Source organism: Capra hircus, chromosome 4 (genome assembly GCF_001704415.2).
Source record: "Capra hircus breed San Clemente chromosome 4, ASM170441v1, whole genome shotgun sequence".
NCBI classification, from domain to species: domain Eukaryota; kingdom Metazoa; phylum Chordata; class Mammalia; order Artiodactyla; family Bovidae; genus Capra; species Capra hircus.
In genome coordinates this window covers 76,810,803-76,822,968 of record NC_030811.1, presented here as the reverse complement: position 1 = coordinate 76,822,968, position 12,166 = coordinate 76,810,803, and the positions used below count along the sequence as shown (strand labels likewise).

General features: G+C 42.3%; 2 protein-coding genes across 3 annotated transcripts in view; one reads left to right on the top strand and one right to left on the bottom strand.

The window, feature by feature from the left end:
• The window catches only part of PHTF2 (putative homeodomain transcription factor 2), a 134,981-nt gene extending 128,572 nt beyond the window's left edge, over nt 1-6,409 (bottom strand). For both annotated transcript variants that reach the window (XM_018047272.1, XM_018047274.1), the window contains exon 1: nt 6,230-6,409. The gene's annotated coding sequence lies outside the window, so the exon portion shown is untranslated. The remainder of the gene's footprint in view (nt 1-6,229) is intronic.
• On the top strand, nt 6,749-10,655 carry TMEM60 (transmembrane protein 60). Its single transcript, XM_005679093.2, has 2 exons — nt 6,749-6,954; nt 9,969-10,655. Exon 2 carries the CDS (start codon nt 10,019-10,021, stop codon nt 10,418-10,420), a length of 402 nt encoding a protein of 133 aa, XP_005679150.1. The 5' UTR covers nt 6,749-6,954; nt 9,969-10,018; the 3' UTR covers nt 10,421-10,655.

Here is a 12,166-nt window from a genome sequence, read left to right as displayed (position 1 = left end):
AATAAACTGTGGAAAATTCTGAAAGAGAAGGGAATACCAGAGCACCTGAACTACCACTTGAGAAATCTGTACGCAGGTCAGGAAGCAACAGTTAGGGACATGGAACAACAGACTGGTTCCAAATAGGAAAAGGAGTATGTCAAGGCTGTATATTGTCACCCTGCTTATTTAACTTCTATGCAGAGTACATCATGAGAAACGCTGGGCTGGAAGAAACACAAGCTGGAATCAAGATTGCCGGGAGAAATATCAATAACCTGAGATATGCAGATGACACTACCCTTTTGGCAGAAAGTGAAGAGGAACTAAAAAGCCTCTTGATGAAAGTGAAAGAGGAGAGTGAAATAGTTGGCTTAAAGTTCAACATTCAGAAAACGAAGATCATGGCATCTGGTCCCATCACTTCACGGGAAATAGATAGGCAAACAGTGGAAACAGTTTATTTTTTGGGGCTCCAAAATCACTGCAGATGGTGATTGCAGCCATGAAATTAAAAGACACTTACTCCTTAGAAGAAAAGAGGTCCATCTAGTCAAGGCTATGGTTTTTCCTGTGGTCATGTATGGATGTGAGACTTGGACTGTGAAGAAGGCTGAGCGCCGAAGAATTGATGCTTTTGAACTGTGGTGTTGGAGAAGACTCTTGAGAGTCCCTTGGACTGCAAGGAAATCCAACCAAAGGAGATCAGCCCTGGGATTTCTTTGGAGGGAATGATGCTGAAGCTGAAGCTCCAGTACTTTGGCCACCTCATGAGAAGAGTTGACTCACTGGAAAAGACTTTGATGCTGGGAGGGATTGGGGGCAGGAGGACAAGGGGAAGACAGAGGATGAGATGGCTGGATGGCATCACTGACTCGATGGACGTGAGTCTGAGTGAACTCCGGGAGTTGGTGATGGACAGGGAGGCCTGGCGTGCTGCAATTCATGCGGTCGCAAAGAGTCGGACATGACTGAGCAACTGAACTTCATAACTTCCCAGGTATCTCAGTAAGAATCCACCTGCTAATTCAGAAACTGCAGGGCACATGGGTTTGATCCCTGAGTTGGGAAAATCCCCTGGAGGAGAAAATGCCAACCCAGTTCAGTGTTCTTGCCTAGAGAATCCCATGGATAGAGGAGCCTGGAGAGCTACAATCCATGGGATCACAAAGAATTGGACAAGACTGAGCAATTGAGTATTCCTTTTCCTATTTGGAAGCAGTCTGTTGTTCCATGTCCAGTTCTAACTGTTGCTTCCTGACCTGCTTATAGGTTTCTCAAGAGGCAGGTCATGTGGTCAGGTATTCCCGTCTCTTGGAGAATTTTCCAGAGTTTTTAAGTACATCTTTTCAACTTGGTTGAACTGCAGCAACTTTCTTTTTGGCAAGTTTTATAAGCCAGGCCATGTATCAAATGCTTCACATATATTAGTTCATCTCATTTTCAAAATTTTGCAAAGTATCTCCATTTTATGATTAAATAAAACTAAAACTGTGAAGAAAGCTGAGCACCAAAGAATTAATGCTTTTGAACTGTGGTGTTGGAAAAGACTCTTGAGAGTCCCTTGGACTGCAAGCAGATCCAACCAGTCCAGTCTAAAGGAAATCAGCCCTGGGTGTTCACTGGAAGGACTGATGCTAAAGCTGAAACTCCAATACTTTGGCCACCTCATGCGAAGAGTTGACTCACTGGAAAAGACTCTGATGCTGGGAGGGATTGGGGGCAGGAGGAGAAGGGAATGACAAAGGATGAGATGGCTGGATGGCATCACCGACTCGATGGACGTGAGTTTAAGTGAACTCCGGGAGTTGGTGATGGACAGGGAGGCCTGGCGTGCTGTGATTCATGGAGTTGCAAAGAGTTGGACATGACTGAGCGACTGAACTGAACTCTGAAAAAGATTGCATGATGAGCCGAAAATTAAGAAAACTGGTGGAGTGCAGAATTGACACTTTAACTAGATCTGTAGGGCACCAAAACTTGTGACACATAACTTTCATAAGCTTTCTGCTACCTTTAAGAGGCCTCTTTTTTAATTTTTGACCAAGGTGATTTCATTCACACAAGTGTGCCTACTACATGTCTTCAAAATTTCTGTAGATACACTTTTAATAGCCCCTTTCCCTACTGTTTCTAAAACTGGAAAGCTGCATACAGTGCACTTTTTCTCCTTTACTTCCTCTCATTAAATGTCACATTTAATCATGTTATGATTATTATCAGGTAGTGGTTCAGCCACAGCCATTTCCTGCCCCAGTTTCTGTTCAAAATTCTGTTCAAAATGAAGTCCAACATATTTTCGTTCCTAACCTAAAATTACCTGTTTTAGGAAGCAATTTTTTTCATCTTAAGCTCACCTCTATTATTTTGTGTCATTTACGCATCTACATGACACTTAACAAGGTGGACTAAAAAGGCAGCTTTCCTAAATGTCATTTGGTATTTTCAACTTAGTCATATGATTTTAGTTATCAAGTGATTCACATTTATAAATCCAATGTGAGTATTTATGGTTCTGTGATATCCTGAAGAGAAGACATAAGCATGGGACTTTTTCTCAGGTTTTCAAGGACAGTCTCAATTTAAAACATTCTGTTAGACTGTCACATCTCAAGTTTTCGGTCAGAAAAGATGGTAAAATGTATGCCAAGGGTAGTGTGCAATATTGACTCTACGCGGCAACGCGGTAGGTCAGGTTAAGGAAAGGCAATCACTTAGTTAAGACTATTTTACTTTCATTTGTTTGGTGGTACCCCACATCCTACAGAATCTTAGTTCCCAGCTAGGGATCCAACACGCACCTCCTGCAGTGGAAGTGTATCACTGGACATCCAGGGAATTCTCAAGATTATTTTTCTTTTTAAAATAACCCCAAAATGCTTCCCTTGAATTAGGTGCAGTTGCCTTAGTCTTCTTTTACTGGTTAAGATAAATATCATAATGAAATAGTTGCTTGCCTGAACACATTTGGAAATAAGTTTTAATAAGTATTAAAAAAAGTACATATTAAATAAAAAAGTAACAATTCACACTCTTGAGATACTCTTATAAAATATATAATTTCTAACTACTAAAATTGCCCAGCCACATTTCTACACAATTACCATTTACATTTGGCCTTTGCAAATACTTTGTATACAGAGCCACAATTACTTGCCATTCCCTCAACAATCCATATTCCTGTTCTGAGATCCTGCCTCTGATTCTGTGTGTTCTGTCTGTGTTGATGCCCTTCCTCCCCACTAATAAAAGTTATCAGTCACTCTTAAGGCTCTAGAGATAGCGCCCTGGTAAACCTCCAACCCATCTCAACTCTGTTCAATTTACTTGTTTCTTATTCCTCATTCAGGATTTTATTCATCCACATACCAATAAGCCAGTACTTTACATATTTTGCTTAATACTCCTCTTTGAAGTATTATTCTCTCCACTTAACAGATAAGGAAACTAAACATGAATGAAATTTGGTATCATGTTCCAGGTCACAAAGCAAAACAGGAATTCAAATGCTGGTCTGAACTTTAACTCAATTCTCCTTCCATGAAACCACAAACTTTATGGCACTCTCTTATAGTACAATATACACTGTATTGTATTACCATTATTTGTTCACATCTCTCTCTCTCACTAGAGGGATGTTCCTCAAAGACAGGGAAGGACTGCATCCTTACATTCCAGCAACAGTCAACAGTGCTTACTATACAGTGATCGCAAAGTGTTACCAAATATTAAGTTTATTCTGAAGCATTATTTTTGACTGATTAGTCGCCTTCAACCAAATCTGTATGAAGCCATTTTTACTGTGATGGTAAAACACAACAGTTTGGAATACAGGCTTTGTAATTAGATCGCTTAGATGTGAATTCCACCTCTAAACTTATTATCTGAGAAATCTTGAACACATGTGTTAACTACGTTAACTCATAGGAGGACAGTAATCACTGTAGCTACCTCTTAGGATTATAACGATTAAATGAGGTAATACAGAAGCAACTGAACTATTTTTTTGATCTCATTTTTTTCTACATGCTACCCTAAATTTTCTTCAGCTCAGTCTAGGGAATCCTTTTTCATTATGAATTCTTGAAATGTTGGTATTACTCAAGTCATAAAGAAAGAAAGAAATAATTCCATTTGCAGCAACATGGATGGACCTACAGACTGTCATACTGAGTGAAGTCAGAGAAAAACAAACACCACATGATATCACTTATATGTGGAATAGTTTAAAAGGGTATAAATGAACTTATCTGCAGAACAAATAGTTACAGATGTAGAAAACAAACTTATGGCTATTGGGCGTAAAGAGGAGAGATAAATTGGAAAATTGGGACTGACATATAGACACTACTACATATAAAATAGATAATAAGGATTTACTGCATAGCACAGGAAACTCTACTCAATACTTATAATAGCCTACACAGGAAAAGTGTCTAAAAGAGTGGATATATGTATAACTGATTCACTTTGCTGTACACCTGAAACTAACAACACTGTAAATCAACTATATCCAATAAAAACTTAAAAAAAAATTCCTTGTAATTTTGAATGAAATGGACTAGCCAAAAAGGTTCATGGCTTAAAAATTGGTCAGGTCACTTACTTGACTTTTACAGCCAACTGGCCAGTGCCAGTTTGGATTCAAAAAAAGTTTATTCTTGGAAGCCTGACCATGCAAGAGTGTCCCCACTGTATATTTTATTTGCTTACCTCATTTTCAAGCCTTACCAGAAACTCTGAAAATTAGACACAGACACTTTCTACTTTATTACCACATAACTTAATACTATCTAGGATGCACACAGACAACTAAATTGTGAGGGAGGCATGCTATTTTCCCAACAAGAAAACGCTCCTGGAACCACCTGTGTTCTGGTCTCAGACATAGCTCATTCTCCCCACACCTGCAAGATTTCTCTGCAATCTAGAAGATTAAGTCACTGAACCGGACAGGGACGACCCACTGCCATCCCTTAAACACAGCAGCGGTTACTCCAAAAAGTTAGGATTTTATATTGTTATGCTATTTTTATGGATCTTTAGGCTAAAATGTGTAATTTCCAAATTTTTAGAATTTACCCCTTGAAACTTTAAAAAGCTATCAGTTTGGGGGGAAAAGAGTTTTTAAAAATACATAACCCCTTGAGACAAGAGCAAATACTAAGGCTACAGCCACAATCTCAAAGGGGGAGGGGGGACAAATCTTCAAAAGTCTAGTTGGCTAAAGCTAACCAAAAACTATAAAATCAAAGTACCAAAAATAACAGACTAATATCAAAGTAAGTAGGATATACTATTAAGAAAGCAAGTGTAAATGACAAAACACTTAATACAGTCACACGAATTTTAAAATTACTTGGTACATGTCAACAGATACTGAGATTAAGAAATTGTCCCAGATTCTGTAGTTCCCTACTCAGTACATGTTGTTATAAAGCAGGTCCTTTTTTGAGGGGGAGGGGGACCACGCTAAAAATTAAAAGGGTATCAGATTACCGACAGAATACTCTCCAAAGTTCTACAAAGAGACACTGCATTAGAAAGCTATGACCTGAAGAAACAATACCAAAACACTGGCTGTCAACATGAGACAGAATAAAATAAGAAAATGTGGAGCACGCCGATGGACCGCGGCATTGTTTCCAGACAAGAAATACCCCTTTAAGGCCCACGCCAAGGATTTCAGCACCCGCTCCGCAGTCAGTCCTGGAATCAGAAAACTGTTGCCCTCTCAGCGAGGGCAGGGCAGCGACCCCCGCCAGCCGGCTTTCAGCGCGCACAGAGTCGCCTCCTTCTTCCGAGCTCGCTCCTCTGGCCGCTGCTAGCTGGCCGCTCCCCTCTGCCCGGGACTCGGCCACCCGCTGGCCGCACACGCCCTCGGACCCGACGCGCCCCCAACAGAACGCCACGGGAAGGAAGCGAAGGAGAGGGGCCTTGAGAAGGGGATGGAGGGGCGAGAGGCGGCGCTGCGATTCGGGCCGTCACCATCCACGCTCAAGAACTGCCCGGGTTCGGGAGGAGGGAAACTGAGCCTCCGCCGCCGGCCAAATGGTAGGATTCCGGAGCGCAGGTGCCGGCGGCTGCCCGACGAAGTCACGGGCCGGGAGGACGACGCGTTGACCCCGGAGCCCCCACCTCCATCCCACTCGCCGCTCTCCTCCCTCATCCACCTTCATTTTCGGCTTATGTCAGAACCCAACGACCTCCACACGGCCCGCCCGAGAGTGGAGGTGATGCCGGCTCTTACCTTAGGAAAGGGCGCCGCGCCGCTAGAGGCGGCTAGGGTGCGCGCGGGAGACACCGAGGCGAGCGCCACCGCCGCCGCGGGAGCCTGAGGAGTCACAACGAAGCTGCCCGCGGGCGCGCCGCCTCCAGATCCGCCGCCCCACCCCCTCTCCCGCAGGATTTTGCGCTGGAGCCTGCAGTCTCAGGGCTCTGACTGGTAGAGCCAGAGGAGGGGCGGGGCGCCCCGCGGGGGCGGGGCTGAGCGCTGCAAAGTCTAATTGGCAGCTGTAGGCCCAATGGGACCACGGACGCTCCCGGCTTTGCTTAGACTGACTTTCCTGCTAGCCCGTAGCAGTCAAGAGGCGGGCCCAATGGCTTCTATTATAGCCATCTTTTTGACAAACCAGATTGTACGAAAAAGTGGGTTGGTTAGCACTGGCGGCTGAATGGCCCAATTAATACAGGGGAGGGAGCCTCTGAGCTCTCTGATTGGCGTTCTCTCTACCTATAGGAGAGGCCCAGGCGGTTAGACCCTGCCCCGGATGTGGGCGCGGCTCTAAGGTACACCAGAGAGAGCCTGTACTGTGGTCGTTTGAAGAGGCGGAATTGAGGTACCTTTTTCTTGACTATCATGTGATGGCTTCTGGATTTAATGGGGGAAGAAGTGTGGAAAAGGCCAAGGATCCAAACTGGCGAATTTCCTGATCTTCGAGCCCCTCTCCGCTCTCCAGACAGCGGAACTGCCGGGTGAGTCCAGGGCTCCGACGAGCCGGCATACCCCGAAGTGCACTAGCCCCCCGCCCGCTACCCTGTGTCTGCCTCCCTTGTCGCCGCCCCCATCCCCTCACCCTCCAGCCCCACATCCACCGGATTGGCACCAGGCTTCTGTTTGCGTTGTGGATCACATCGTAGAAGAACTGCGTTCAACTCCAGAATGTACTGGGCCCACAGTGCAGAATGGGGGGAGTTCGGATAGGGCGCCGCTGTCGGACCGTCGGCGTTTGAAGTTGAAGGGTACGGATAGTTTAGGAACGCCCTTAGAAACGCCCTGAAGTACTAGAGACAAGTAGGCCCGAAAATCGGGTAAATGTAAGCAGAACGCTGTTCCTTTGAGGGATGGTCAGGTTGGCCAAGGCTGTTGGAAGTAGGGACCTTTCGAAGGTGACTGGAGGAATTCTTTGTTGTGGGCTTATTAAGCAAAACTGTCTTTGGGATAGGACGAGTTCATGTGGAAGTGTACTGGCAGTCGCGAGAAGGGAAATGGAAATGGTGTGGCAAGCACCACGGACAAGTTATCGCGTCCACACACACCTGATACCGAGATGCTGGACCTGTGTGGGGGCAGGGCCCTTTAGATTTCCATTTAGGGGAAGTGCAGGTGTTAGGCAGATAGGCGGTATATACTTAACTGTCTTCAGGTGCAAAACATCACCTCAGATGAAAAATACTTTAAAAAATTTTGGAGTGTGCAGCTCCCCCACCCTCCTTAAAAGAGAAAGAAGAGTAGTAGGAAACAAATATAATAAATTAATGGAGATTTATTAATAAATCGGAGTTGTATGTCATCTTTGTACCCCAGCACCCGTGATTCTTCAAGCATCATTTAAGTATAAATAGAGTGCTTTTAGTGAAAGTGCACACAAAACTTTGTTGCATCCCACATAAAAAAAACTTGCAGCCACAAGGTTGTGCTTTTTTTGCAGTCTTTTGACCTCCAATATTAAAGCACCTGTTTTGAATGCAGTTACCCTTCTTATTGAGTTACTACTCAGACCTGTGTTGGGGGAGGGAGGCGGAAAGCTTGACTCATTTAATGGCTGACTGATAGAAGTTATGTTTAAGCAAATGTATTATCGTAAACTTTTTTTAAAGTTAACAAAAACGGCCAGAGGGATTGGAAACTGGAATTGAGCAAATTGAATTAACAGTATGAAACCCATCTGTAGTTACTAATTAGTACACACCTCTCCGCCTCTTCTTCCAAATTTGGTTCCACATCCCATTATGGCAGCCTCTAGCCAGGAAAGGAGACCAGCACAGAAAATGCCTTCCTGGGAGCAAAAGCATCTGTTTTTCATACTGCAGTATGAAGTATCTTCAAGCTGAGTAAACAAATTGAGTGCAAGCACATGGGTAGTATAAGGGAAAGAAGAAGGGAGCTGGGAGACTGAGATCATTACTGAAATGAAACAGAGATGTATACTCCTGCACCATGATAGCTACCCACTGTTTAAAGTAGTAAAGATGTAGCAATCAAAGTTAGTCCTAGAATATAACTACTTAAAGATGATAGGCTAGGACATTTGATTTATCTAGCCAGTTTCCTCCCTTTTTCCTTATTTCGTATCTCCCTGCCATTTTACTCCTGTCACCCATACTTCTGTTACCATCCACATGACCTGCTTATCTTTCCCCTTGCCATCTCATATGCTCTCTCATCCTCAGTCTGTCATTCCCCAGTGGCTTTTTCCCTTAGTTTATAATTTCTCTCCTTTACTGAAAATCTCTTCTTGATCCTTCATCATCCTCATCGTAAGTCTTGTCTTTCATTTTCTCTTCTCCCAGTGTTTCAGAGGAATAAAATGTTGTCACCTGTTTGCATTTCGTTATCTTCTGTTAGCTCCTCACCCAACTTCATGCAACCTTGCTTCTGACTTGCCATTCTGTTTACCCTTTTTCCAGATGGTCACAAGACTGATAGAAAAATTGGAATAAATATGGAACATACTGTAAACCTGTATGGGAAGATTAAATGTGTTTATACTTAAGTATTGCAGATTGATGGATTCCTATCAAAATTCCGAGTTTTTTTAATTTAGTGATTTTAGCATTGAAAAACTGGAAGGGCCAAATAAGAGAAAATATTTTGGAGAAGAAAATAGTAAGTAGATACTAGGCCTCCCAGATATTAGAACATATCTAGTAACAGCGATACAGTACTAGTGCAAAACAGACATCGATCAGTAAGACAGGATAGGAATGTAAGAAATAGTTCCAATTATTAAACAATCTTGCATCCAGTAATCACAGGTTTTTTAAGTGGTTTTGATTATTGGGTAGCAAGTAGTAAAAAAGCTATATACCACAAACCAAAAAAAATGGGTATTACTAAAAAGTTTTAGACTAAGAAAATAGGTATTTATAAGAACTTTGAGAAAATTTGATTAAAAAATGTAAGACCCATGGATTAAGCTATGTGAAAATCCAGTGTTACCCATGTGTTCTATGTTACTTAGCCCAGTGACCTCTGTACAGTCATAGTTCTACTTAATGTAGTAATTGTTTTTAACTGTTCCCTCCTTATTAAAACTCCTCTCCTGGCTTTATGCCACCCTTTCTTTGATTTTGAATGCTTTTTCTTAGTATTCCTTGATACTGAATGAAAATTAATAGGTGTGCAAATGTACGAAGAAAGGGTAATTAAGAACATCCCTGAGGTACAGGAAAAAAATCCTGAGTGCCTGGATTTGTGTGAAAAACAATGAAGAAAAGCAGGCTGTTTTTAAAACATCTTGAATAGAACTTACACCCAGTGGATATACTAAAAATTACATTTTGTCACAGCTGTATGGAATGATGGATGTGATGTTATCAAAGATGGCTACAAATTTGATGGATTATGAAAGGGAGATGATAAAATGTTTTCAAAATTAGGAAATCTATGAGAGAAAAAGAGCCAGCTTTGTAAACCAGGAATAGAAATAACTTTTTTTCTCTGGTACCAAAATTTAAGATCTTGACTTTTTTTTTCCTTCTCTTAGGATATATTTTCCTTTTTTCGACCCTGCAACAGCTTCTTTAAATTGTTTAAATGAGAATGTCCTTGGCTCAGAGAGTACTACTCACCTGGCTTTTCACATTACTCTTCTTGATCATGTTGGTGTTGAAACTGGATGAGAAGGCACCTTGGAACTGGTTCCTCATATTTATTCCAGTCTGGATATTTGATACTATCCTTCTTGTCATGCTGATTGTGAAAATGGCTGGGCGATGTAAGTCTGGCTTTGACCCTCGACATGGATCACACAATATTAAAAAAAAAGCCTGGTACCTCATTGCAATGTTACTTAAATTAGCCTTCTGTCTTGCACTCTGTGCTAAACTGGAACAGTTTACTACCATGAATCTGTCCTATGTCTTCATTCCTTTATGGGCCTTACTGGCTGGGGCTTTGATAGAGCTTGGATATAACGTCTTTTTTGTAAGAGACTGACTTCTAAGGACATGAGTTCATTTTATTGCTGTTCAGCAAACTATTATTAAAGTGTACTGAATCTTTGCAAGCTTGAAGAATGCCAGAGAACTGAGAAAAATACCAAATGTAATTTTATACTGCTTCCATTAAAATAGTCTTGGTGACTTCTAGTTGACCCAAAACCTAATCATTCAGTATTTGAGTTATTAATACCCTTATTGTTCTATATGAATAAAGTTTGTTTGGGATCTTATGTTTCTACTTGACTTGCATAATCTGTTTTAAGTATGTGGTCAATATTAAAAGTACATAAAGTAAAAGCCTTTAGTAAGTAAAGTAAAAGTAAAAGTAAGTAAAAGCCTTTAGTCTACACATTTGAATAAACATTTACTATATCATGGCCCCATTATGACCATGTAAATAGTCATTTGTGCTTCTCAATTATGAAGAAGAAAACCTAGTTACTGAAATAATTGGGGGTGCCACTTAAGGTTTCTATTCAGAAAGAATCTAAGAGTTTTGAGTTTTTTCATTTTTTTGTCTAGGCTACCTTCATTGTTATCTTCGCCTTCCATTTTGAACAAATAAAGTAGAGATAGCATATTAAGAACTGAGCAGAAGCTTGTCTCTTCTAATGTTAGGGGAACCATCCATCCCATTTATGTCAGGACAGTCCAGGTTATGCCTATTGGTCTGGGGTCTCAGGGACGTAGTTCCCCTTTAATTCTTACAAGTGTCTTGGCTTGAAAAATTACACATGCCCCTACCATAGGACTTAAACAATTCCAGTGAGACAGGTGGCAGTAGGGCTTCCCCAGTGGCTCGGAATCTGCCTGCAGTGCAAACGCTGCAAGAGCTGCAGGGTTGGATCCCTGGGTCAGGGAATATCTCCTGGATAAGGAAACGGCAATTCACTCCAGTATTCTTGCCTGGAGAATCCCATGGAAGCAACTTAACAGGCACATAGGTGGCAGTACTTAAAAGAATTCCAGAGTCCACAACCCTAAAGCAGGGTCAGGGTGATTATTTTTGCCCTATACAGCCCTCTTAGCTTTGGGAGTCTCTAAAGTAGCATTTTTGGGGGCTCCAAAATCACTGCAGATGGTGATTGCAGCCATGAAATTAAAAGATGCTTACTCCTTGGAAGAAAAGTTACGACCAACCTAGGTAGCATATTCAAAAGCAGAGACATTACTTTGCCGACTAAGGTCTGTCTCGTCAAGGCTATGGTTTTTCCTGTGGTCATGTATGGTTGTGAGACTTGGACTGTGAAGAAGGCTGAGCGCCGAAGAATTGATGCTTTTGAACTGTGGTGTTGGAGAAGACTCTTGAGAGTCCCTTGGACTGCAAGGAGATCCAACCAGTCCATTCTGAAGGAGATCAACGGTGGGATTTCTTTGGAAGGAATGATGCTAAAGCTGAAACTCCAATACTTTGGCCACCTCATGCGAAGAGTTGACTCATTGGAAAAGACTCTGATGCTGGGAGGGATTGGGGGCAGGAGGGGAAGGGGACGACCGAGGATGAGATGGCTGGATGGCATCACGGACTCGATGGACGTGAGTCTGTGTAAACTCCGGGAGATGGTAATGAACAGGGAGGCCTGGCGTGCTGCAATTCATGGGGTCGCAAAGAGTCGGACACGACTGAATGACTGAACTGAACTGAACTGAAAGTAGTATTGTGTTCATTTTAAAAATATCTAACAAGAAAATGATTCCTGGCTGCTAGTACTTGAGGGTGTTAGTAGCTCAGTTGTGCCTG